Source organism: Mobula birostris, chromosome 3 (assembly GCF_030028105.1).
Source record: "Mobula birostris isolate sMobBir1 chromosome 3, sMobBir1.hap1, whole genome shotgun sequence".
Classification (NCBI taxonomy): Eukaryota; Metazoa; Chordata; class Chondrichthyes; order Myliobatiformes; family Myliobatidae; genus Mobula; species Mobula birostris.
In genome coordinates, this window is record NC_092372.1 from 59,324,030 (window position 1) to 59,351,386 (window position 27,357).

General features: G+C 41.2%; 1 protein-coding gene across 4 annotated transcripts in view; it reads left to right on the forward strand.

Annotated features, from left to right (window-relative positions):
* clocka (clock circadian regulator a) overlaps positions 1-27,357 on the forward strand; it is a 130,967-nt gene that overhangs the window by 82,629 nt on the left and 20,981 nt on the right. For 3 of the 4 annotated variants that reach the window (XM_072252689.1, XM_072252690.1, XM_072252692.1), the window contains 5 exons: positions 5,100-5,175; positions 14,305-14,443; positions 15,859-15,962; positions 17,637-17,783; positions 22,872-23,090. In XM_072252689.1, the coding sequence (XP_072108790.1) occupies positions 5,100-5,175; positions 14,305-14,443; positions 15,859-15,962; positions 17,637-17,783; positions 22,872-23,090 (685 nt within the window). The remainder of the gene's footprint in view (positions 1-5,099; positions 5,176-14,304; positions 14,444-15,858; positions 15,963-17,636; positions 17,784-22,871; positions 23,091-27,357) is intronic. The other variant, XM_072252691.1, reaches the window with a different exon arrangement.

Below are 27,357 nucleotides of genomic sequence, written 5' to 3' on the forward strand. Positions count from 1 at the left end.
CACCTCCCCCTGGGTCCTTTTCTCCTTCCCTTTCTTCTATAGACCATTCTTCTCTATCAGATTCCTTCCTTTCCAGCCCTTTGTCTTTCCCACCCACCTGGCTTCACCTATCACCTTCTAGCTATCTCCTTCTCTTCCCACCACCACCTTTTTATTCACGCAACAACAGGAATTCTGCAGGTGCTAGAAATTCAAGCAACACACATCAAAGTTGCTGGTGAACGCAGCAGACCAGGCAGCATCTCTAGGTAGAGGTACAGTCGACGTTTCAGGCCGAGACCCTTCGTCAGGACTAACTGAAGGAAGAGTTAGTAAGAGATTTGAAAGGGGGAGGGGGAGATCCAAAATGTTAGGAGAAGACAGGAGGGGGAGGGATGGAGCCAGGAGCAGGACAGGTGATTGGCAAAAGGGATATGAGAGGATCATGGGACAGGAGGTCCGGGAAGAAAGACAGGGGGGGGGTGTAACCAGAGGATGGGCAAGGAAAATAGTCAGAGAGACAGAGGAAGAAAAAGGAGAGAGAGAGAAAGAATGTGTGTATAAAAATAAATAACGGATGGGGTACGAGGGGGAGGTGGGGCATTAGCGGAAGTTAGAGAAGTTGATGTTCATGCCATCAGATTGGAGGCTACCCAGACGGAATATAAGGTGTTGTTCCTCCAACCTGAGTGTGGCTTCATCTTTACAGTAGAGGAGGCTGTGGATAGACATGTCAGAGTGGGAATGGGATGTGGAATTAAAATGTGTGGCAACTGGGAGATCCTGCCTTCTCTGGTGGACAGAGCATAGGTGTTCAGCAAAGCGGTCTCCCAGTCTGTGTCGGGTCTCACCAATATATAGAAGGCCACATCGGGAGCACCGGACGCAGTATATCACCCCAGCCAACTCACAGGTGAAGTGTCGCCTCACCCGGAAGGACTGTCTGGGGCCTTGAATGGTGGTAAGGGAGGAAATGTAAGGGCATGTGTAGCACTTGTTCTGCTTACAAGGATAAGTGCCAGGAGGGAGATCAGTGGGGAGGGATGGGGGGGACGAATGGACAAGGGAGTTGCGTAGGGAGCGATCCCTGCGGAATGCAGAGAGAGGGGGGGAGGGAAGGATGTGCTTAGTGGTGGGATCCCGTTGGAGGTGGCGGAAGTTACGGAGAATAATATGTTGGACCCGGAGGCTGGTGGGGTGGTAGGTGAGGACCAGGGGAACCCTGTTCCTAGTGGGGTGGTGGGAGGATGGACTGAGAGCAGATGTACGTGAAATGGGGGAGATGCGTTTGAGAGCAGAGTTGATAGTGGAGGAAGGGAAGCCCCTTTCTTTTAAAAAAAGAAGACATCTCCCTCGTCCTGGAATGAAAAGCCTCATCCTGAGAGCAGATGCGGCGGAGATGGAGGAATTGCGAGAAGGGGATGGCATTTTTGCAAGAGACAAGTTGAGAAGAGGAATAGTCCAGATAACAGTGAGAGTCAGTAGGCTTATAGTAGACATCAGTGGATAAGCTGTCTCCAGATACAGAGACAGAAAGATCTAGAAAGGGGAGGGAGGTGTCGGAAATGGCAGGTAAACTTGAGGGCAGGGTGAAAGTTGGAGGCAAAGTTAATAAAGTTAACGAGCTTAGCATGCGTGCAGGAAGCAGAGCCAATGCAGTCGTCGATGTAGCGAAGGAAAAGTGGGGGACAGATACCAGAATAGGCACGGAACATAGATTGTTCCACAAAGCCAACAAAAAGGCAGGCATAGCTAGGACCCATACGGGTGCCCATAGCTACACCTTTAGTTTGGAGGAAGTGGGAGGAGCCAAAGGAGAAATTATTAAGAGTAAGGACTAATTCCACTAGACGGAGCAGGGTGGTGGTAGAGGGGAACTGATTAGGTCTGGAATCCAAAAAGAAACAGAGCTTTAAGACTTTCCTGGTGGGGGATGGAAGTATATAGGGACTGGACATACATGGTGAAAATAAAGCGGTGGGGGCCAGGAAACTTAAAATCATTGAAAAGTTTAAGAGCGTGAGAAGTGTCACGAACATAAGTAGGAAGGGATTGAACAAGGGGGGATAAAACCGTGTCAAGGTATGCAGACAACAGGAATTCTGCAGATGCTGGAAATTCAAGCAACACACATCAAAGTTGCTCAAGGTATGCAGAAACCAGTTCGGTGGGGCAGGAGCAAGCTGAGACAATAGGTCGGCCAGGACAGGCAGGTTTGTGGATCTTGGGTAGGAGGTAGAAACGGGAAGTGCGGGGTGTGGGAACTATAAGGTTGGTAGCAGTGGATGGGAGATCCCCTGAGCGGATAAAGTCGGTGATGGTGTGGGAGACAATGGCCTGGTGCTCCTTAGTGGGGTCACGATCGAGGGGTAAATAAGAGGAGGTATCTGCGAGTTGTCGCTGTGCCTTGGCAAGGTAGAGGTCAGTACGCCAAATAAGGAGGGTGCCCTCCTTTTTCTCCCTCTGACTATACCCCTTGCCCATCCTCTGGATTCCCCCCCCCCCCCCCTTTTCCTTCTCCCTGGGCCTCCTGTCCCATGATCCTCTCATATCCCTTTTGCCAATCACCTGTCCAGCTCTTGGCTCCATCCCTCCCCCTCCTGTCTTCTCCTATCATTTTGGATCTCCCCCTCCCCCTCCCACTTCCAAATCTCTCACTAGCTCTTCCTACAGTTAGTCCTGACGAAGGGTCTCGGCCCGAAACGTCGACTGTACCTCTTCCTAGAGATGCTGCCTGGCCTGCTGCGTTCACCAGCAACTTTGATGTGTGTTGCGTGAGTAGATAGAATAAGAAGGTTGGGGGAGGGGAAGCAGTAAAGCTGGCAGGTGATAGATTGAGACCAGGTGGGTAGGAAGTTGGAAAGGTGAAAGAGGATAAAAAAGGAAAAGGAAGCTGGGAAGGGATAGGTGGAAAAGTTAAAGGGCTAAAGAAAGAGGAATTTAATAGGAGAGGTTAGTGGAATAAAGGGAAGGAGAATGTGAACCAGAGGGAAGTGATGGGCAGAAGTGGAAAAGAGAATATAGAACATAGAACAGTACAGCACAGCACAGGCCCTTTGGCCTACAATGTTGTGCCGACCCTTAAAACCCTGCCTCCCATATAACCCCCCACCTTAAATTCCTCCATATACCTGTCAAGCAGTCTCTTAAATTTCACTAGTGTATCTGCCTCCACCACTGACTCAGGCAGTGTATTCCATGTACCAACCACTCTCTGAGTAAAAAAACCTTCCTCTAATATCCCCCTTGAACTTCCCACCCCTTACCTTAAAGCCATGTCCTCTTGTATTGAACAGTGGTGCCCTGGGGAAGAGGCACTGGCTGTCCACTCTATCTACTCCTCTTAATATCTTGTATACATGATAATGTCTCCTCTCATCCTCCTTCTCTCCTGAGAATAAAGCCCTACCTCCATTAATCTCTGATCATAATGCATACTCTCTAAACCAGGCAGCATCCTGGTAAATCTCCTCTGTACCCTTTCCAATGCTTCCACATCCTTCCTATAGTGAGGCGACCAGAACTGGACACAATACTCCAAGTGTGGCCTAACCAGAGTTTTATGGAGCTGCATCATTACCTCACGACTCTTAAACTCTGTCCCTTGACTTATGAAAGCTAACACCCCATAAGCTTTCTTAACTAACCTATCTACCTGTGAGGCAACTTTCAGGGGTCTGTGGACATGTACCCCCAGATCCCTCTGCTCCTCCACAGTACCAAGTATCCTGCCATTTACTTTGTACTCTGTCTTAGAGATTGTCCTTCCAAAGTGTACCACCTCACACTTCTCTGGGTTGAACTCCATCTGCCACTTCTCAGCCCACTTCTGCATCCTATCAATGTCTCTCTGCAATCTTCTACAATCCTGTACACTACCTACAACATCACCAACCTTTGTGTCGTCTGCAAACTTGCCAACCCACCCTTCTACCCCCACCTCCAGGTCGTTAATAAAAATCACGAAAAGTAGAGTTCCCAGAACCGATCCTTGTGGGACACCACTAGTCACAACCCTCCAACCTGAATGTACTCCCTCCACCACGACCCTCTGCTTTCTGCAGGCAAGCCAATTCTGAATCCACCTGGCCTAACTTCCCTGGATCCCATGCCTTCTGACTTTCTGAATAAGCCTACTGTGTGGAACCTTGTCAAATGCCTTACTAAAATCCATATAGATCACATCCACTGCACTACCCTCATCTATATGCCTGGTCACCTCCTCAAAGAACTCTATCAGGCTTGTTAGACACGATCTGTCCTTCACAAAGCCATGCTGACTGTCCCTGATCAGACCATGATTCTCTAAATGTCCATAGATCCTATCTCTAAGAATCTTTTCCGACTGCTTTCCCACCACAGACGTAAGGCTCACTGGTCTATAATTACCCGGACTATCCCTACTACCTTTTTTGAACAAGGGGACAACATTCGCCTCCCTCCAATCCTCCGGTACTATTCCTGTGGACAACGAGGACATAAAGTTCCTAGCCAGAGGCTCAGCAATCTTCCCTCACCTCATGGAGCAGCCTGAAGAATATTCCATCAGGCCCCGGGGACTTACCCGTCCTAATGTATTTTAACAATTCCAACACCTCCTCTCCCTTAATATCAACATGCTCCAAAACATAACCTCACTCATATTGGAGTATGAGAAGGGGTGAGAGAGTAGCCAGAATGGACCTGGTAAAAGGAAGGAGGAGGAAGGCAGGGGAAAAGTACCAGAAGTTAGCGAAGTCAATGTTCATGCCAAAGGGTTGGAGCATATTCAGATGGAATATGAGGTGCTACTCCTCCAACCTGAGTTTGGTGTCATTGTGACAGTAGAGGAGGTCGTGGATAGACATGTCAGAATGGGAATGGGAAGTCAAATTGAAATGGGTAGCCACCAGGAGATCCTGCCTTTTTGTGATGGACAGAGCAAAGGTGTTCAACAAAGCGGTACACCAATCTGTATCTAACTGGGCAAGCAATAACCTATAGCAAGGTCACAATTAATCTTGGAAGATGTTTTACTTTTAAGTCAAGGAAGTAACAGCATGTTCTGAAATTAAAATAAAATTGGGAATTTCTTGAACTAGCTGTCGTCATTTAGTTGTTAATTTTCATGTATCCCACAGCTATGCAGAAGTACGAGCAGAGAGAAGAAGGAAAATTAGCATAGAAGAGTTCCCATCAGAAAATATGGCTGATAAGGTAAGAGCTAGAAATGAGTTCCAGGAAAAAAAAGTAGAGGTTCAGGAGTGTATGAATGTTTTTAGTGGTATGAAATCAAAACTATTTTTTTCTTTATATAAAAAATGACATTTTGTATCAGGAGAAATGGCCATTTATAAGAAGACAATTATTCTGATAATTAAGTAGTTAAATAAAACAGTAATAAGGTCAGCTATACAATAGATACAATGGAATAGGGATGGCAAAAGACACCTTTACGAGAATGAAGAGTATACTGACCAACACTAAACTAGGCATGACAACCTTCCTCAGAGTACTGAAATGTTATGTTTATCCAGTTATTTCCCTCTCAGCCCCGACTAATAAAGAATCTATCAACTTTTGCCTTAAATATACCCAATGACTTGGCCTTCACAGCTGCATGTGGCAATGAATTTCACATAGTTACCACTCTCCAGCGAAGGAAATTTCTCCTCATCTCTGTTCTAAATGGATGTCCCTCCATTCTGAGACTGTCCCCTCTGGTTAGACTCTTCCACCGTAGGGAACGCCCTCTCCTCACCACTCTATTGAGGCCTTTTAACACTCAATAGGTTTCAAAGCGATGCCCCTCATTCTTCTGAATTCCTGTGAGTAGGAGCCCAGAGCCATCAAACGCTTTTCCTATGATAACCGTTTCAATCCTGGAATCATTTTCGTGAATCTCCTTCGAACCCTCTACAATGTCAGCACATCCTTCCTTAGATGAGGGGTGCAAAACTGCTCACAATACTCTAAGTGCGGTTTTACCAATGCCTAATAAAGCCTCATCATTACATCCTTGCTTTTATATTCTAGCCCTCTCAAAATGAATGCTAACACTACATTACCATTGACTCAACCTGCAAATTAACCTTTGGGGAATCCTGCATGAGGACTTCCAAGTCCCTTTGCACCCCAGATTTTTGAATTTTCTCTCTATTTAGAAAATAGTCTACACTGTTATTTCTTCTACCAAAGTGTATGACCATACAATTCCTGACACCGTATTCCATCTGCCACTTTTTGGCCCATTCTCCTCGTCTGTATAAGTCCTTCTGTAGCCCCTCCATTTGTCTTCGTGTCATCTGCAAACCTGGCCACAAACCCAACAATTCTGTCATCCCAATCATAAAGAGAAGCACTCCCAACACAACCCATGCAGAGCACCACTAGTCACTGGCAGTCAACCAGAAAAGGCTTCATTTATTCTGACTCTTTGCCTCCTGCTAATCAGCCAGTAGTCTTTCCTGTAATACCATGTAATAGCCTCATGTGCAGCACCTTGTCAAAGGCTTCTGAAAATCCAAGTACACAACATCCATCAGTTCTCCTTTTGTCTACCCTGCTTGTTATTTCTTCAAAGAATTCCAACAGATTTATCAAACAAGATTTTCCTTTAGGGAAATCATGCTGACTTTGGCCTGTTTTATCCTGTGCTTCCACGTACCCTGAAACCACATCCTTAACAATTGATTCCAACACCTTCCAATCACCAAAGTTAGACTAACTGATCACTTAAGAAAGTGTATTGCAATATTTATCGTGTATGTTATGGAACACATTTTGTGATGTTGGAATATTCCAGGTGATTAAATTTACCTAGTGAAAACAGCTGGGAAGTCATGCGTCTACTCGGTTCATCAATGTGTTTGAATCCTTCAATTTATCAATACCATGGGCTCTTGTTTACCAGCCTCATGTGCAATACCTTGTCAAAGGCCTTTTGAAAATCCAAGTAAACAACATACACTGACTCTCCTTTGTATATTTCTTCAAAGAATTACAATAGGTTTGTCAGACAGGATTTCCCCTAAAGGAAACAATGCTGACTTTGGCTTACTTTATCATGTGCCTCCAAGTACCACATTTTTTGCCAAATCGTATGTCAGTTACAAACTTGGAAATTGTAATTTGCACTCCCAAGTCACGTCATTAATATATAATTAGTGACCACTTTATTAGCTATACCTGTACACCTCATTAATGCAAATATTTATTAGCCAATCATGTGGCAGCAACGCAATGGGGGAAAAAAAGCATCTAAGACATGGTTTGACTGACCAAGCATTAGAATGGGGAAGTAATGTGATCTAGAGTGACTTTGACTGTGGAATGATTGTGCAAGAAGGGTTATTTTGAGTAGCTTAGAAACTGCTGACCTCCTGGGATTTTCACGCACAACAATCTCTAGAGTTTACAGAGAACGGTGCAGAAAACATAAAACATCCAGTGAGTGGCAATCCTGTGGATGAAAACGCCTTGTTATTGAGAGAGGTCAGAAGAGAATGACCAGACTGGTTCAAATTGACAGGAAGGTGACAGTAACTCAAATAACCATGCGTTATAACAGTGGTGTGCAGAAAAGCATCTCTGAATGCACAAGTCGAACCTTGAAGTCGTTGGGTTCCAGCAGCAGGTGATCACACTGGGTTCCACTCCTCTGAATATATTAAAGTTAACAATAACCTCAACACCAATCCCTGGTAAATGTTTCTACTCAACTTCCTTCAGTCCTTAAAATAATTTTTCACAGAATGGTTCTGGAGGACTGGAAAATTGCAAATGTTGCTCTACTCTTTAAGAAGGGAGGGAGGCAAAAGAAAGGAAATTATAGAACAATTACACCTGACTTCAATGGTTGAGAAGATGTTAGAGTCTGTTATTAAGGATGAGGTTTTGGGGTACTTGGAGGCACATGATAAAGTAAACCAAAGTCAGCATTGTTTCCTTTAGGGGAAATCCTGTCTGACAAACCTATTGTAATTCTTTGAAGAAATATACAAAGGAGAGTCAGTGTATGTTGTTTACTTGGATTTTCAAAAGGCCTTTGATAGGGTATCGCACATGAGGCTGGTAAACAAGATAAGAACCCATGGTATTACAGGAAAGATACAAGCATGGATAGAAGATGCTCACAGGAGTTTAGAAGAATGAGGGAGGATTTCATTGAAACTTATCAAATATTGAAAGACCTAGACAGAGAGGATGTTTCCTATAGTGAGGGAGTCTAGACCCAGATGGCACAGCCTCAGAATAGAGAGATGTCCCTTCAGTGATGAGAAGAAATGTATTTAGTCAGTGGGTGGTGAATCTGTGGAGTTCTATGGAGGGATATGGTCCGTGTGCAGGTCAGTGGGACTAGGCAGAAAATGGTTTGGCATAGCCAAGAAGGGCCAAAGGGCCTGTTTCTGTGCTGTAGTTTCTATGGTTCTATTGTCACTGACAGGTGTGGGGACCAAGTCACTGGGTATATTTAAAGCAGAGGTTGATAGGTTCTTTATTAGTAAGGGTGTCAAAGGTTACAAGGAGGGCAGGAAAACGGGGTTAAGAGGGATAATAAATCAGTTATGATGAAATGGTGGAGCAGACTTAATGGGCTAAATGGCCTAATTCTACTCCTGTGTCTTATGATCTTATGGTCTAATTCAGTTTCTTCTTTGCTCATCCTGTTCTGTTTCTCAGAGCTTTTCTGATAAAACTGACTGACCATTAATTACTGAGCTTATCTCTGTTTTTAAATGAGGGATTAACATTTGCTACTTCTCAGTCCTCTGGTTTCATTCCTGTATCCAAAGAATTGGAAGACTATTGTCAATGTCCGATAACCTCCTTATCTGCTTCACTCAAAATCTAAGGATGCATTCCTATCCAGAACAGATGACTCATCTATTTTACATACAGATTTTTTTTTTGGTATCAACAATCTCACAATTTTTAACAGATGTAGTGTCTCAGCTATCTCTTCCTTTACTATTATTTTGGAATTACCCATTTAATGACTCAACAGTGCCCTTGGCATCCATAGGCGTCACTCTTCCATTGACTGCCCTCTCATTCATGTTGGCAGCTATTCTTATATGCTATCTTACTTTAATTTTCTGCTACCCTCTGATTCCTTTGTGCGCTGTCGAGTTCTCATTGGTATGTACAATATATTTTCATATTTTCTCTCTGTTTCTTTCATCATCCAAGCAGTTCTGAATTTGTTTGTTTTTTTTTCCTTTGCGTTTCTGTATCTAAGCTGTGCTTTCCAAATGGTACCCATGTTCTCTTACAGATTTATCAGTTAACTTTTGGTTAAGTGACAATGTTGTCACTTATACAAAAGAAAAGTCCTTTCCTTAGTGACACTGTAAGTTGAAAAAATGTCTTCCATTTCTACTCAAATAGTAGACTTAGGGAAAACAGCTATTTATAATTTAATGCAAGCAGCATGGAAAATGGCATTCAAAAGAAATAATGGGTGGCGCGGTAGCATCATGGTTAGTGTGACACTATTGCAGCACTTGGCATTCCAGAGTTTGGAGTTTGATTCTGGCATCGTCTGTAAAGAGCCTGTACATTGTCCCTGTGGAATGCGGTGGGTTTTCCCTGGGTGCTTCAGTTTTCTCCCACAATCCAAAGACGTACCAGATAGGTTAACTGGTCATTCATTGTAAGTTGTCCTGTGATTAGGCTAGAGTTAATTAGTTTGAGAGGGAGAAGGGAAACTCGGAAGTGTCAGCATTACAGTTGAACAAAGGGAACTATGGTGCTATGAGGGAGGAGCTGGCCAAAGTTCAATGGAACAATACCCTAGCAGGGATGACAGTGGAACAGCAATGGCAAGTGTTTCTGGGAATAATGCGGAAGGTGCAGGATCAGTTCGTTCCAAAGAGGAAGAAAGATCCTAAGGGGAGTAAGGGGAGGCTGTGGCTGACAAGGGAAGTAATGGACAGTATAAAAATAAAAGAAAAGAAGTATAACATAGCAAAGATGAGTGGGAAGCCAGAGGATTGGGAAACTTTTAAAAAGCAACAGAAGGTAACTAAAAAGGCAATACGTGGAGAAAAAATGAGGTACAAAGGTAAACTAGCCAAGAATATAAAGGAGGATAGTAAAAGCTTCTTTAGGTATGTGAAAAGGAAGAAAATAGTTAAGACCAAAATTGGGCCCTTGAAGACAGAAGCAGGTGAATTTATTATGGGGAACAAGGAAATGGCAGACGAGTTGAACAGGTACTTTGGATCTGTCTTCACTAGGGAAGACACAAACAATCTCCCAGATGTAATAGTGGCCAAAGGACCTAGGGTAATGGATGAATTGAAGGAAATTTATATTAGGCAGGAAATGGTGTTGGATAGGCTGTTGGGTCTGAAGGCTGGTAAGTCCCTGGGACCTGATGGTCTGCATCCCAGGGTACTTAAGGAGGTGGCTTTAGAAATCGTGGACGCATTGGTAATCATTTTCCAATGTTCTATAGATTCAGGATCAGTTCCTGTGGATTGGAGGGTGGCTAATGTTGTCCCTCTCTTCAAGAAAGGAGGAAGAGAGAAAACAGGGAATTATAGACCGGTTAGCCTGACGTCAGTGGTGGGAAAGATGCTGGAGTCAATTATAAAAGATGAAATTATGGCACATCTGGATAGTAGTAACAGGATCAGTCCGAGTCAGCATGGATTTATGAAGGGGAAATCGTGCTTGACTAATCTTCTGGAATTTTTTGAGGATGTAACTATGAAAATGGACAAGGGAGAGCCAGTGGATGTAGTATACCTGGACTTTCAGAAAGCCTTTGACAAAGTCCCACATGGGAGATTAGTGGGCAAAATTAGGGCACATGGTATTGGGGGCAGAGTACTGACATGGATTGAAAATTGGCTGGCTGACAGAAAACAAAGAGTAGCGATTAATGGGTCCCTTTCAGAATGGCAGGCGGTGACCAGTGGGGTACCACAGGGTTCAGTGCTGGGACCGCAGCTGTTTACAATATACATTAATGATTTAGATGAGGGAATTAAAAGTAACATTAGCAAATTTGCCGATGACACAAAGCTGGGTGGCAGTGTGAAATGTGAGGAGGATGTTATGAGAATGCAGGGTGACTTGGACAGGCTGGGTGAGTGGGCAGATGCATAGCAGATGCAGTTTAGTGTGGATAAATGTGAGGTTATTCACTTTGGTGGTAAGAACGGGAAGGCAGTTTATTATCTAAATAGAGTCAAGTTAGGAAAAGGGGAAGCACAACGAGATCTAGGTGTTCTTGTACATCAGTCACTGAAAGCAAGCATGCAAGTACAGCAGGCAGTGAAGAAAGCTAATGGCATGTTCGCCTGCATAACAAGGGGAATTGAGTATAAGAGCAAAGAGATCCTTCTGCAGCTGTACAGGGCCCTGGTGAGACCACACCTGGAGTACTGTGTGCAGTTTTGGTCTCCAAATTTGAGGAAGGACATTCTTGCTATTGAGGGAGTGCAGCATAGGTTCACAAGGTTAATTCCTGGGATGGCGGGACTGTCATATGTCGAAAGATTGGAGCGACTGGGCTTGTATACTCTGGAATTTAGAAGGCTGAGAGGGGATCTTATTGAAACATATAAGATTATTAAGGGATTGCACAAGCTGGAGGCAGGAAGCATGTTCCCGCTGATGGGTGAGTCCAGAACCAGAGGCCACAGTTTAAGAATTAGGGGTAGGCCACTTAGAGCAGAGTTGAGGAAAAACTTTTTCACCCTGAGAGTGGTGAATATATGGAATACTCTGCCCCAGAAGGCTGTGGAGGCCAAGTCTCTGGATGCTTTCAAGAAAGAGATAGATAGAGCTCTTAAAGATAGCGGAATCAAAGGTTATGGGGATGAGGCAGGAACTGGGTACTGATTGTGGATGATCAGCCATGATGACAGTGAATGGCGGTGCTGGCTCGAAGGGCCGAATGGCCTACTCCTGCACCTATTGTCTATTGTCAGGGGTTACTCGGGCAGCGTGGCTCGAAGGGCTCAACACTGCACTGTATCACTAAATAAAATAAACTGGAAATGTGAAATAAACATTTTTCTGTTAAATGGAATTAAACAGAAACTACCTATGATTGAAGCACCAATTGACGCAGAAAACATGGTTCCAGAGGTGGTGGATAAAAGGATTTAATTCGCAACTGGTATATACAACATATTTTCTTGGCACTGTCGAATTGAAAACCCAGAATTTTATATCTCTGCTCACTTCTAGTTACATTACCAAAGACAGTCATGATCTTGTGCACCTCTATAAAATAATATTATGTACATATATAAAACTTATAACTACTAAGAATGCCATTCAACTCAACTCAAATCAGTTTAGGTTTAATTTTTTCTTGCACGGAAAATTTGAAATCATTAAACTGTCTGACTCCCAGTATTTTCAGCTAGAAAATCATGACATTTTAGACATAAGGCATTAACTTGTTCATCGCCAAATGTGAAGTCACAATCTGCAATTGCAGATAAATTAAAAGCTGACCATTCTTGTACCTCATCTTCAGGAAACCTTTCTTCTAAGTGAACACAAAGACTATTTATAAAAGTCAACAGCGAACTTGTATCTACTGTGACATTTTCTTCACGTTGCTGGCTTAGCAAAACTAACTTTGTCACTCCACGAAACATTGTCTCCCAGATACTGCTTTCTTATCTTGTTAATTCTGCCTCGTGCAAAATGAAGTGAATCAGTCGCTGTCAGGCCACTCTTTTGTAGAATCTTGCACAGTGCAGCCAGTTCATCAAAGACATCACTTAAAACCTGTAAAGCTACTTTGTATGTAATGTTTATCAATTTCTTGTGACAGTGTTTAGCCACAGGGTCATTTGACTGATCTTTTTCAATAAAAACTTAGTAAGCTATCTACAGGATTTGAAACAGATCTTTGTAAACTTTACGATATGAACACTGTCCACCAAAGATGGCTGCCGCCGTGATGCAGCTGTACAAACTGGAACAGGAAAGGTGAGGTGACATAAGTTAATGACGTGCATTGTGGTATTTGAATACTACATTATTTTAGGTAACTAACCTTTTGTGCGCACATTAATTTCCTTTGTGCGCTGGTTGAAAAACGTGCGTGCGCCCGCACAACTTAGAGGGAACATAGGCTGGGACCCGTGCGAGTGCCCATGGCTACGCCTCTTGTTTGGAGGAAGTGGGAGGAGCCAAAGGAGATTATTAAGAGTGAGGACAAGTTCCGCTAGACAGGGGAGAGTGGTGGTGGAGGGGAACAGGTTAGGTCTGGTGTCCAGAAACAAACAGAGCTGAGAGGGCTTTCTGGTGGGAGATGGAAGGCATATAGGGACTGGACATCCATAGTAAAAATATGATTGGAGCTAGAGAACTTGAAATTGTTGAAGATCCAGTGTGTGTGAAGTGTCACAGATATAGATTGGAAGGGACTGAACTGGGGTGGGGGGAATAAAACAGATTCGAAATATGCACATACGAGTTCATTGGGTCAGGAACAGGTTGGAACAATGGGTCTACCTGGACAAGCGGTTTGTGGATCTAGGGATGGAGGTAGAAATGGGTGGTGCCGGGTACGGGAACTATGAGGTTGGTGGCAGCTGATGGGAGATCCCCAGAGTCAATAAGGTTGGTGATGGTGTGGGAGACAATGGCCTGGTGCTCCTTAGTGGGGTTCTGTTTGAGGGTTAAGTAAGGGGAGGTGTCTGAGAGTTGTCGCTGGGCCTCAGTAAGGTAGAGGTCAGTATGCCAAACTACTACAGCACCCCCCCTTGTCTGTGGGATTGCAGGCAAGATCGTGCAGGTCCCAGTTTTGTACTCTTTGCCTCAGTTTATGCATTCCAGCATCCCATGTCCTTTACAAATGACTCACTTGGCCATTTTCAAGGATTTATGAACATTTCCGCCTATCTCCCTGTACCCTGCAATCATGGTATGTGGTCAATGATGGCAACTCTAGCATATTTTCCATCCTAATTGGAAGTTCATTTCCTTGCCATACTTTCTGAGAAAGAAGAGGGGAAAATATTAGAGGCTATTGCTTTTAAGCACGTACGGAGGCAAGGGAAAGAGACAGGACAGGGAAATATTGTGGAAAGTGAGAGGTTAAAAGACAAACATACCAGGGTACAATATAAAATGGCTAATAAGGAAGAAAAAGACGGTTTGGGACTGGTACACAGATAAATAGAAATAGCAGAATTATTACCAACAGCTACAGTTATTAGTGAGAACTCTTGAGTCTGGAAAATTGTAAAATAACTTGATAGATCAAATTCTGTTCTGCTATTTCATTTATCAAACATAAGCTTAATATTGACATTACGAAGTAATTTATTTCATCTTTCTCAATGCTCCTACTGTCTTGGAAACAAGGATTCTAAATATGACACCAAGCTAAACACAGTCAGTCTCAAAGAAGCATTGGAGCGATTTGATCACAACCATACAATATCTGCTTCCTCCAAGAGCTTGAGGAAATCTTCATCACATTCATCAATATCTGATGCAACCTGTAAGTTTCCGGAATGAAAGTTTACATATTTAAATTTTACACCACCATTATTGTAAATTAGAATATTCTTGATTTTTAAAAATTCTTACTCAAGCTAGACGTCAAATATGCCATGTTAATACAGATTTGTTTTTCTTTTATCTGCCTTGGTAGGATCCAGATATATTTAGTTCACCAAAAGCAGGACAAATCCAGTCCAGCTAATAATTGCCTAATTTGGGTACCCCTGGGGCAATGTTCTAGGCCAAACCATTTGAAGCTTCTTCAACAATGATTTCCATCCATCATAAGATCGAAAATTGAAAGGTTTGCTTGATGTTTAATTCCACACAAAGCCCCTCAGTAAATGAGGTTGCCCATACCTGCATGCTGCAAGACCTAGACAAATTCAGGAATGAGTGCTAAGTGTGAAATAGCATTCCTACCACTAAAGTTCCAGGCAATGACAGTCTAACTAACAGCCCTTGACATTCAGGAGCATTTCCACCTCACTATTTCCTATTGATAAGAAACGTAACTGGGTGGCTCTTTTATATATAAAAAAAAATTGTGCTTACAAGACCATATCAGAGGCTGGACATCCTGCAGCAAATTGCTTACCTCTTGATGTTAACAATTTCTGCTGTTTCTACAGTGCCTCGTGAAATGACAATCTCTTAACACCAAGAAAGACTAGGACAGCAGGTGCCTTGGAACATCACCAGCTTCATGTTCCCCTCCAAGTTCCACTGGCTTGCAAATAAATCATTAGTTCTTCATTGTCATTGGGTCTAAATCTTGGAGCTCCGTATCCAATAGCTGCTGCCTTTATAGCAAATGTATTCACAGTACCTTCACCACAAGGTGGCTGCTGTTCAAGAAAGCAAGACACTACAATCACTTCAAAAGCAATTAGTGATTGGCAATAAATGCAGACCTTGCTAATGATGCCTGGATCCTAAAAATAAGATGGAAAAAAAAACATAAAAGATGAATGCAAAGAAAGGGTTAATGGAGTATATAAATGGAAGATTTAAGAGGTGAACTAAGTAAGAATTTTAAGATGGTTAAAATTCATATTTAATTACTAGTAGTGGGATCATTCAGAAGATGAAGGCATAATGGAGCTAGACAATTCAGGAATGTAATCAGCAAGCACTCTGATAATCTGTCGAAATAGAAATTTAAAACATTCCTCCTATCAAAATAGCTTGAGGCTAGGTCATTTTTGCTGAGTATTGATATTCAGTATATAGAGCAAAAGTGGGTAAAAATGTTTTCTATTGATTCCTTATGAAGGAAAATGATTGTTCATAAATTAAAACATTGAAGGTTTATCTTTGTTACACAAAGTGTGTAGCATCTGATCTTATTCCTGTTAATTTTTATGGTTTTTATTGTATCTTCTTTTATGCTTTTTAATGCCATTTTATAAGCAACATACTCAAAACAGCAAAGCGATGTAAGCACACCTCCACAGCCAGCAATAACAGATCGTCATGAAGCAGCACCCCAGAGAATGGCATCACTGAGCAACCAGGTAAAGTTGGAGTTATACTTTTGTCAAATTTTTGTTACCCTAAAGCATTCTGTATGAATGAGTGAATTATATTGTTGATTCTTTTACATTTTTAACCTACCCCTTACTTAAGTGGGTTTAAAATTAGGCTCATCCAAGAATATTATTACATCATTTAAAGTGATGTTATGGACAGATTGGGAGTAAAGTAATGTTTCACCTAGTGTTGTGGAAATTTGAACTCCTTAAAGGAGAAATCCCCATTCTAACAGACTCTGCATATTCACTTGAAGTTACCCCTCAACCTGCCTAGATTGTTAAGATTCATACAAAGGTGGTGTAATCTACAAACTTTGTTGAGCCATTGATTAATATGCTCTGCCTGCTCCTCATTACCAGAGGACATTTATTGAGAGCAAACTGTTTCATTCAGTACATGGCAGGTTGTATTGTTTGCTTCTCAACTGTGTATGCTCCATCACAGTAATGGCTTAACCAAACAGTTGTTAATGGATGAATGCAAAGCTTTTTTTATTCTTAGTGGCAGTGATCACAAGGGAGTTCAATCTGATTAATGTATTGAAGACTTAATATTCAGGGACAAGAATTGAAGTGTAATGGAATATATAAGTTGCTTTTGGTGAGGCTTTTGATGGAAGAGGAATGGAAAAAATTTAATGAATTGTGAAGTGATTTCAGAGGACAAACACATAGGATCAACTCTGTTGACAGTCCAATGAGATTTACAGGAAGATGTTTCCTACTTGGCGTTACCTGCTGCACCTCCAATAGTACCCTTAGACCAGCTGCAGGGTTGCCAGCTTGGAGCCAGCACTGGGCTGAAATTGGAGATGTAGTATCATATTTCCAAAGCTCTGATAATCAATTCCCTTGCTAAATTAATGGTGTCCGACTAGCAGAATTTTCAGACAATTGGATGTTATTCATTACTTCAAAACACCTTTCCCCCCCCACCCCGACTCTTTTTAACATGATAGAATAGTAAGTTTTCCAGTAAAATGGGAGAATTAAAAGGGAGTGCAAGAAGCAGATCCCCATGAAAGTTTCAGCTTCTATATTTCAGTTTGCCTGTTTCACACCTAGCAACGTACCTGACCCTGACTCAGGCCATGTTCCTACCTGCTCCACGTAGCATACTTTGCGAATATACTGATCTGCAATTGTAGGCTTGTTGTAAATGATGATTTACAGTACAGGTCGACCGTCACTAATCTGACTACCTGTAATTCGGTTCCTTCGATAATCCAGCACTGATCATGTTTAATGTGATCCTTCTGTAATTCGGCATTTTCACTAATCTGGCACTCCTCAGGTGCCAATGGTGCCGGATTAGTGAAGGTCGACCTGTACTAATGAGTTTGCCAGATACCAAATCACTGGGACTTCTAAACAATTTATACTGATTTATTAAAGTTTATTTTACCATGATGCTTTTTCATCCATCTCTGGGATCCATGATTGAATCAGTTGTGAAAGAATTTTAAAATTCAAATGAACTGGTTGAAGATAGCTTAAACAAAGACTTAATTTGCACAAGTGGTGATATTATGCTTCAAAATTTACAGTAAACCACATGGTTGAAAGTTGTGTTAAATTTATAAAAGTGTTCACACTTAAGAATTTCAAACCAGATTCAGTTGACAATATAGCATTTACCTTTATCGCAAAATTCAGTTCTCACTGCAGTTAGGGGCCATGCAACACCTGAAGGAGCAGTTGGAACAGAGGACACGCATGCTGGAAGCAAATATTCAGCGACAGCAAGAAGAATTACATGCAATCCAAGAGCAACTTCATCTTGTCCAAGGTCAAGAATCCCAAGTAAGCCAGGAATGGATGATTATTTAAGGATGAATTTTTGGTGCTGACTATGAGTCACTGCAGTGAAGCTAGCACTGGTACATACTGCAATCACAGTGCACTGGTGACGAAGGGAGTGAATATCTAAATAGTAAAGTTAGCCTTCCATATTCATACTCATCACAGTGTGCTCTGATACGAGAATCAGGATGGTGGTAGTAGGTGGTATCAAACTTAATCTTTTCAACCATTATTCCAGCAAATAAAATCAGTTGATAATATTAAGGTGGAGCAATCCTGGTTAAAGAACAATGTTTATTTCCTTAAAAAATTAAAAAAGTTCAAAGTGATATCTGGTATGAATGCTGAGAACCAAATGGTTCATTTCCCAAACTAGCAAACATTTTAACCTGCAGTTAAGGCAAAGAAGTCAGGATATGTGGAGCACTGAAAGACATTAGGATCTAGAATGCAATCCAAGGTAATAATGTGTGATGATATTAGGTTTGCTAACTGTAAAGTCCTAAACTCAAATGAAGCTAAGCCCTATCCAATATAAAAGCTATGGGTACCTTCACTAATGGGAGGTTATAGTGTAACTACCTACTCTTCAAAAACTAGTTTATTTGCCTGTTTATTCTCCATGGTGAGTTTAGCTGCCAATATTTGAGCAGAGGGTCCTCCTCCCTACCAAGGAGAAGATACTTCTAGTTAACGAAGTAGTTTAAAACACAGTTAATTTATTTTCAGTGATAAACATTTAAGTCCAGACAAAACTCTTAAGACACATTTAAATCTCTCAAAGGTTTTCTATCTTAAAATGATTTCTAAATTACAAACCATTTATAAAATGCAAGTGATTTTCAAAACACAGATATAATTCGTATAAGCTAATTGCTATCACATTTTACACGTCACAGTCCTAAGGAGATACCAGATTGCCTAGTGGGAAAGATAGTTTAAAAGAAGCAAGCAGGGGCAGTCGGCTATTCTGAATAGCTACCTTAGATAAACAGCTACTTCTGGAGTACAGTACTTAGCTAGATCCTGTGTTCGAAGTTCAGAGTACATGTATGTCACCCGAGAGATTTGTCACAATCCTTGAGATTTGTTTCCTTGCGGGCGCACACAGTAAATTCAAGAAACACAATAGAATCAATGAAGACCGCACCCAACAGGACAGACAACTAACCTGCAAAGTACAACAAGCTGTACAAATATAAAAGAGAAAAAATAATAAATAAGCACCAAGCAAGCAATAAATATAGAATACGTGAGATGAAGAATCCTTGAAAATGAGTCCATATTTTATGGGAACATTCCGGTGATGGGGTGAGTGAAATTATTTCCTTTGGTTCAAGAGCCTGATGGTTGAGGGGTAATAACTGTTCCTGAACCCTGAGGTTCCTGTATCATCTTCCTGATAGCAGAAGTGAGAAAAGAGCGTAGCAAGGATGGTGAGGACGTTGATGATGCTTTCCTGTGACAGCGCTCCATGAGGATGTGTTCAAAGGTGAAGGGCTTTACCTACGATGAACTGGGTTGTATCCACTACTTGTAATAGGGTTTTCTGTTCAAGGGTATTGGTGTTTCTATACAAGGCTGTGATGCAACCTGTCAAACTCTCCACCACACATCCATAGAATTTCATCAAAGTTTTAGATGTCACATTGAATTGTTGCAAACTTCTAAGGAAGTAGAGGCGCTGCCATGCTTTCTTCATAATTGCACTTATGTGTTGGGCCCAAGACAGGTCCTCTGAAATGATAACAAGATTCCCTTTTATATTTCGTGTTCTCAGCCATTTCTTGGTAATGTTGTAACAAATATGGAATTATCTGTCTATAATATATTGCTCTTAATGTTTTGCATGCATATAGTTCTTTGTAGTAGGCTCACCTAGACTGTATAGCCCTTCTGTCCTCACTAAACCTGAGTTTCCCCCACTGCCTGATATCAATGGTAAGGTGAGAGGTGTACTGGTCCTGAAGTTACGAAGCATTCTGGACTACAATTCTGCTGTAGCTCATGGCCCACAGCAACCCATGCGTGCTCACTTTAGAGTTGCCAGATTGTTTTGAATCCATCTCAACTCTTCAAGAAAGGAGAGAGGCAGAAGAAAGGAAATTATAGATCTGATCTCAGTGGTTAAGAAGATGTTGGAGAGAGTTGTTGGAGAAGAGAGGCAGAAGAAAGGAAATTATAGATGTTGGAGAGAGATGTTGGAGAAGAGAGGCAGAAGAAAGGAAATTATAGATCTGATCTCAGTGGTTAAGAAGATGTTGGAGTCGATTGTTAAGGATGTGGTTTCGGGATATTTGGAGGCACATGATAAAATAGGCCATAGTCAGCATAGTTTCCTCAAGGGAAAATTTTGCCTGACAAATCTTTTGGAATTCTTTTGAGGATGAGAGGTGACCTGATAGAGGTGTACAAGATGATGAGAGGCATTGATCGTGTGGATAGTCAGAGGCTTTTTCCCAGGGCTGGAATAGCTAGCACGAGAGGGCACAGTTTGAAGGTGCTTAGAAGTAGGTACAGAGGAGACTTCGGGGGAAGTTTTCTCATGCAGAGAGTAGTGAGTGCGTGGAATGGGCTGCCGGCGACGGTGGTGGAGGTGGATACGATAGGGTCTTTTAAGAGACTCCTGGATAGGTACATGGAGCTCAGAAAAAGTGGGCTATCGGTAACCTTAGGTAATTTCTAAGGTAAGGACATCTTCGGCACAGCTTTGTGGGCGAAAGTGCCTGTATTGTGATGTAGAGTTTCTTTGTACTTAGCATGAATGTAATGTCACAAGACAAAATGGAGAACATTTTCATTCTAAGTACAAGTATTTTACTTTGTAAGAACTATATAGTTATCACTCTTACCAATATTATTATGCACAGATGCATCTGTAATAGGTCAATTAGCAAGGATGAGGTCAAGTGATTTTATCCCTCAATTTAGTAAACCCATCACCTACCACAAATCCAGTTCGCTATTTACCTCTGCACATTTGAACTTAAAAGGTCAGACCTGATAAGAAAAATGGAGCAGCTGGGGCTGAATGAAAGGAGCACTTCAATTAAATTAAGTGACTGAGAGATTAGCACTGGGATCAAGAAAGATGAATAGATGCGGCTGAATTTAAATTAGAATGGTTTTAGTAAATAGATGTAGATTTAAAGGGTGTTTAAAAAATCAAATGAAATGCTAGAATTTAAAAAATATATATTTTTCCAGTAACTTGTATTTCACATGTGCAATTTTTAATTTAATCACTATTTAGAGGTTGATTGGCAGTTATAAGCTCATTATATTTCTAAAATATCAGGCCATAAGATATAGGAGCAGAATTAGGCCATTTGGCCCATTGAGTGAGCTCTGCCATTTCATCATGGCTGATCCATTTTCCCTCTCAGCCCCAATCTCTTACCTGCTCCCCATATACCTTCATGCCCTGACTAATATAGGATCTGCCTTAAAAATACCTAAAGACTTTCCTTCCACAGCCACCTGTGGCAATGAATTTCTGGCTTAAATTCAACCGCATCCCTTTCTTGATCTCCATTCTAAAAGGATGCCCCTCTATTCTGGGGCTGTGTCCTCTTAGACTCTCCCATCATAGGAAGCATCCTCTCCACACCCATTCTATCGAGGCTGTACAACATTCAATAGGTTTCAAGTAGGTCACCACTCTTTCTTCTGAATTCCTGTAAGTACAGGCACAGAGCCATCGAACATTCTTTGTATAATAAGCCTTTCAATCCTGGAATCATTTTGATGAATGTCCTTTGAACCCTCTCCAATGTCAGTGCATCCTTTCTTAGATAAGAAGCTCTAAACTGCTCACAATACTCCAAGTGAGGTCTCACCAGTGCTTTATAAAGCTTCCACATTACATCCTTGTTTTTATATTCTAGTCCTCTCGAAATGAATGCTAACATTGCACTCCTCATCACGAACTCAACCTGCAAATTGATGTTCAGGGTATCATGCTGAAGGACTCTCAAGTCCCTTTGCACCTCAGTTGTTTATATTTTTTCTCCATTTTGAAAATAGTCTACAATTTTATTTCTTCTACCAAAGTGCATGACCATACGCTTCCTGACACTGTATTTCATCTGCCACTTCTTTGCCCATTCTCCTAATCTGTCCAAGTCCTTCTGTAGGCTCTCTACTTCCTCAAAATTACCTGCCCTTCCACCTATCTACGTATTGTCTGTAAACTTTGGAACAAGGCCAGCAATTCCATCATCCAAGTTACTGAGATATGACAAAAAGAAGCAGTCCCAACACTGACTCCAATGGAACACCACTAGTCACCGGCAGCTAACCAGATAAGGCTCCCTTTATTCCCACTCTGCCTCCTGGCAGTCAGTTACTGTTTTATCCATGCTAGTATCTTTCCAGTAATACCATGGGCTCTCAACTTGTCAAGTAGCCTCATGTATGGCACCTTGTCAAAGGCCTTTTGAAAAGTACACAACATCCGTTGATTCTCCTTTGTCCATCCTGCTTGTTATTTCTTCAAAGAATTCTAAAAGGTTTGTTAGGCAAAATTTTCCCTTGAGGAAACTATGCTGACTATGGCCTATTTTATCATGTGCCTCCAAATACCCTGAAACCACATTCTTAACAATCGATTCCAACATCTTCTTGACCACTGAGATCAGACTAGCAGATCTATAATTTCCTTTCTTCGGCCTCTCTCCCTTCTTGAAGAGTTGAGTAAAATTTGCAATTTTCCCATCTTCCAGCACTATTCCAGAATCTAGTGATTCTTGTAAGATCATCACTAATTTATATACATAGTAGCAATACTTTTATGCAGTTGAATTGGCAAAATTGAAGAGCATAAAAACAAAGACAAGGAGGAAGTGTGTTTGAATGTAACAACAGAAATTTTAGTATTGGATATTGCATACTTCTTGTGCCTTCATTTTGCTCATAAATAAAATCAAGTGCCATTGTTATTATTGACTGAAAATTCTGACCTAACAACTCTTGTCATCTTCTACTAAAAGTAGAATTTTGCAAATATCATGAATCAATTCCTCATGATATCTGTTGTCTTGTTAATCAATAAATTTAATCTAACCAGTTTTTTTTTACTTTGTAAAGATATTTTTGCAGCAACCAACATCAAATATAAACCTTAATTTGGTGCAGTTCGCAACAACAAACTCTCCTGCCATCCAGCAGCCTACATTGATTACATTTCAGAGACAATGTGTTCAGGCCAATCAGTTTCAAGGTGCTGTCAAAACTGATCCAAATAGCTCACACCGTAGAGTGCAACAGCAATCTCTGATCAGTGAGGAAAGTTCTACTTCAGCACAGGTCAGTTTGACAGATTATAAATATCCTGTATAAACTGTATAAATATCCTAAATAAACTTTCCTGTATAATCCTATAAAATTTCTGAATGCTGATTACTCAAAATTCTTTATGTGGAGCATGATAAAAATTAAATGAACACAGATTAGTAGTGTAAAAAAAATTAACTTGGTCACAAATGATACTTAGACTTTTTGAATCATTGCATTACACTACGAATATTTTTACAAATTACTTCAAAAACAATTCCCTTACCTTGGAAAGCAAAAAAGTTAATTATTTTTTGTTATATTGCTATATCTGGTACGATGAAAAATGTGGGAATTCACACTAAAATTAAGCATGTAGCAGTTGAATAACAGGAACATGTTTAGCTGAACAGGAAGCCTGTGATAGCTTGAAGTGGATTTTTTGTAGTGTTGTCTTTGATAGTGGATGTAAGAATAGCCGGTATACAGAAAAAAATCTGTTAATGACATGAGCTTCCTAAGCACTTGGTAAAGTTCATTATGAGAGACCTCAGTGGTTCCTGATGCAGAGAATATTATTGACCAGGTTTTGAATTCCATGGGTTTACAATAAGTAAAGGTATCTAATTTGTAGGATTTATCAGGTGGTATGACCAACCGATTTGTGTTGGGTTTCAACTGTTCTGAAATGTCTTAGGTGATGGGGAAAAAAACATTTTCCATGCCTACTAAAGGCTCGGAGTAGTTTAGATTGTAACCTATACAACACACACAAAATGCTGGAGGAACTCAGCAGGTCAGACAGCACCTATGGAAAAGAATAAACAGTCAACATTTCGGGCCGAGACACTTCAGTCCTGAAGGGTCTTGGCCTGAAAAGCCGATATTTTATTCTTTCTGTAGATGCTGTGTGACCTACTGAGTTCCCCCAGCAGTTTTTGTGTGTTGCTTTGGATTTCCAGCATCTGCAGACTTTCTTGTGTTAGAGTTGTAACTTACAGTATGTGGATGATAGCATTAAATTACATTGAGACAAATATTTCATTAAAAATGAAAGCAAAATTTTCTACTGGAATCAAAAGTAAGAACAGAATACCTTCTGAAGGGTGAAAAACTAGATAAAGCAGAGGCTCCTAAGAGATTTGGAAATGCATTTACATTAAATATTAGTTAACTCAGGAGAGATATTTGTGTTCCAGTAGTCTTTCTGATTACACTAAGCTTTGTGTGTAGATTGGAATACAAAGGGGTAAAATGTAAACTGAAGTGCTGGAAATACTCAAAGTCGGTCAGTGTCTCAGGAGAGAGAAACAGTTAATGTTTCAACTTGGTTCTAAATAAAGAGCTTTCGATCTGGTATGTTATTAGCAGCTCCGTGTTTTTTTTTAACTTTATTCAGTTATTGTAGAAGTTGCATCTCAAAATTACAGATGACCTGGTAACTCTTTGAGCAATTCTTTGCACCGAACGTATATAGCATTTTGACAATGGAGGATGTGTACCAGAGCAATAGCTAGTATCCAGTGTAGGAAATGCAAAATAAGAGACGCAGATGCTGGAATCTGGAGCAAAAAAAAAACTGCTGGAGAAACTCAGTGCGTCAAGCAGCATCCAGGGAGGCAAAGGAATGGTTGACATTTTCGGTCAAGACCCTGCATCAGGACTGAGTATAGGGGAAAGATAACAGTTTGAGATGTAGAATCAGGTGATATGCGGGAAGGGAAAGGGGAGCTCTGAGACAGGAGACTAGTGGATGATGAGTAGAAACAAATAGGAAACAGAAAATACAGATGGAGTGGGGTGGGGGAGAAGAGGGTTATGTTAGAAATCAAATGTAGAAGATGATGTTGAACTCGATAAAGGAGGGATAAGGACAGAAAGATCTAGGTGGGGGGTGCAGGAAGGATAGGACAAGGAAGAGAAGCTCAAGTGGACCAATGTGTGGGTAATGGGCAGATGGAACTGAGAAGAGGTGGTAATTCTAGTTAATATGGGGTGGGTGGTGGAGGGATGAAAATGTGAACAGAAACGCCATGGGAATGGGTTACCTGAACATGAACTAGGGATTTGTTTACTGGGATTTTAAAGCAGCGGTGTGATTTGCTTGAATCTATCAAAGCCAACTCAAGGGGTAGAAAGAAACTAATTGTCTAAAATTGGAGCCAGACATTTTAGAGGTGAAGTTCCGAAATACTTGTACATCCAAAGGACAAGATAAATGTAGAACATGTCTTGTATAATCAGTCAGTTGTTAATTTTAAATCTTCATTATTAACCTACGGCGTTAAGGTTTATGCAGTTTGGTCCATGTATCAGCTGCAACACATTGGTCAGATCAGGCCACGGACACAAGATGATTACCCCTATTTCTGTGTGATTCTTTGATGCAGTTAGCAAATTTATATTTTTAATTGTTTAAAAATAAAGTACTGCAGCTTTCTCCCATTTTTTTTGCTATCATTAACTTACCAATCAAAACTTTTGCAATCTTGGTCATCCCAAGGATTGCCTTCTGTTTCTTTCTGCAAGTATATTCTCATATTCTAACTGCCATTTCTCTTCAACACCTTGATTGCTTCATTGCCTACTACTGTGCTAGTCACTTTCACCTTCTGTCTGGTTTCCATCAAGCACATATAACCAATTATTACTAAAGTAAAACTCATTCATGGTATATTTTGATGTTGTATGGTACATAGTCCATTCTTTTCTCCATAACAGAACCATTTCAAAATTCCTTTTGTAGATCCAACTCATCTCTAGCAGTAATATCTCCTCCAATCCAACAATAATCTCTGGTGAGGACTATTTGAATCCACCACCATTGTTCATATGAATGCTCTTTTTGTAAATGTTTTAATGTTGTCTGTGGATATATTGACATCTCCTATATGTATGTGAACAGCAATAGCCTTTCTACTTTATTGATCTGAGCACTGTACTCTATTTAACTGCATGACCCATTTATCTTTAGACATAATTTTGTTTCATTTCTGATTTCCTGCTTCTGAGGTACTTTGCTTTCAGACAACTTTTGTCTTATGTCATCCGCAGTTCCACAGTCACTATTATGTTCTCCGATCACTGCTCATAATAAACTTAATCTTTCTTGAATAAGCATAGGAAATGTAATACCATCCCAAATTGTTTAAAAATCTCAATTTTTGCAATTCAAGTTCTCGTGCTGTTTAGGCTAAACAAGATGTGTGATATGCACTAAGTTTAATGATTAATATCCTTTCATTTGCTCGGAGAACATCTTCCATATGTGGACCTCCTCCAGTGTAAGCCTACTGAAACTTTGAATCCAAGCAATTTTATTGGATATGCATTCATCAAAATCTTTAACTAATCCACTACCCGCAGTTACTTCCATGTGAACCCTTGACCTTGACCCTTATTGCTTCAAATTCAAAGCACCTTGCCCTTGTTTACAAATTGTGCTTTGTTCTGTGACTGACTGCAAACCTATAATACTGGTTTAATCATCAGTTCAGACTGTTTACCTTTGCATTTTTTTGCACCATCGATAGCAGAACATTTAGCACCCTCGTTTTTGGAGCTCCTTTCTTGTTTATCTACCTCATCACCTTTGAAAGAATTTGCCTGAAGAGATGGTGGTGTCTGGCTCAGTTTAATTTCCTTTTGTGTATTAATTTTTCCATGCCACAAGACCAGATTAGCAATCCTCAAATTTTATTGAGGTTCCTCGAATTGCATAAATTCTGGGCTCAGATTCAGATTCACTGCTATCCCATGTACATCAAAACATAGTGAAATGTTGTTTGCATTACCATTACAACATAAGAATGTGCTGGGGCAGGCTGCAAGTGCCAGCACACATTCTGCCACCAACATACAGCATGGCCATAATGTTCTGCAGAACGGCAACAAAACAAGCTCCTTTCCTCCACCCACTCACACACACACAGACATTCCTCCAATCACAGGACAACTGCCTCTGACTTCCAAGTGGAGTCACAGGCTCCCAGAGCTTTATCCATCAGGCTTGGACATCCAGTCGACCACAGGAGTCGCCTTTGACAGGACCCTAAACTCCAGGCCTTGAACTCCGGGCTCAGCAATTTAGGGTCCTGAACTTTAAGGGCTCAACCTCCAAACTCACAACTTGCATAAATAGGGGATCACTGCTCCTCATACCTCCTGCCCCCTGCCCACATGGACCTCTGATCTCGTAGGGATTCACTGACCTGCAGGGGTGGGGAGGGAAGGGCACCTGCCCTCATCCTCTGTCTTTCATCTGCAGTGATTGCTGGCTCAACATCCATTCACAGATGTC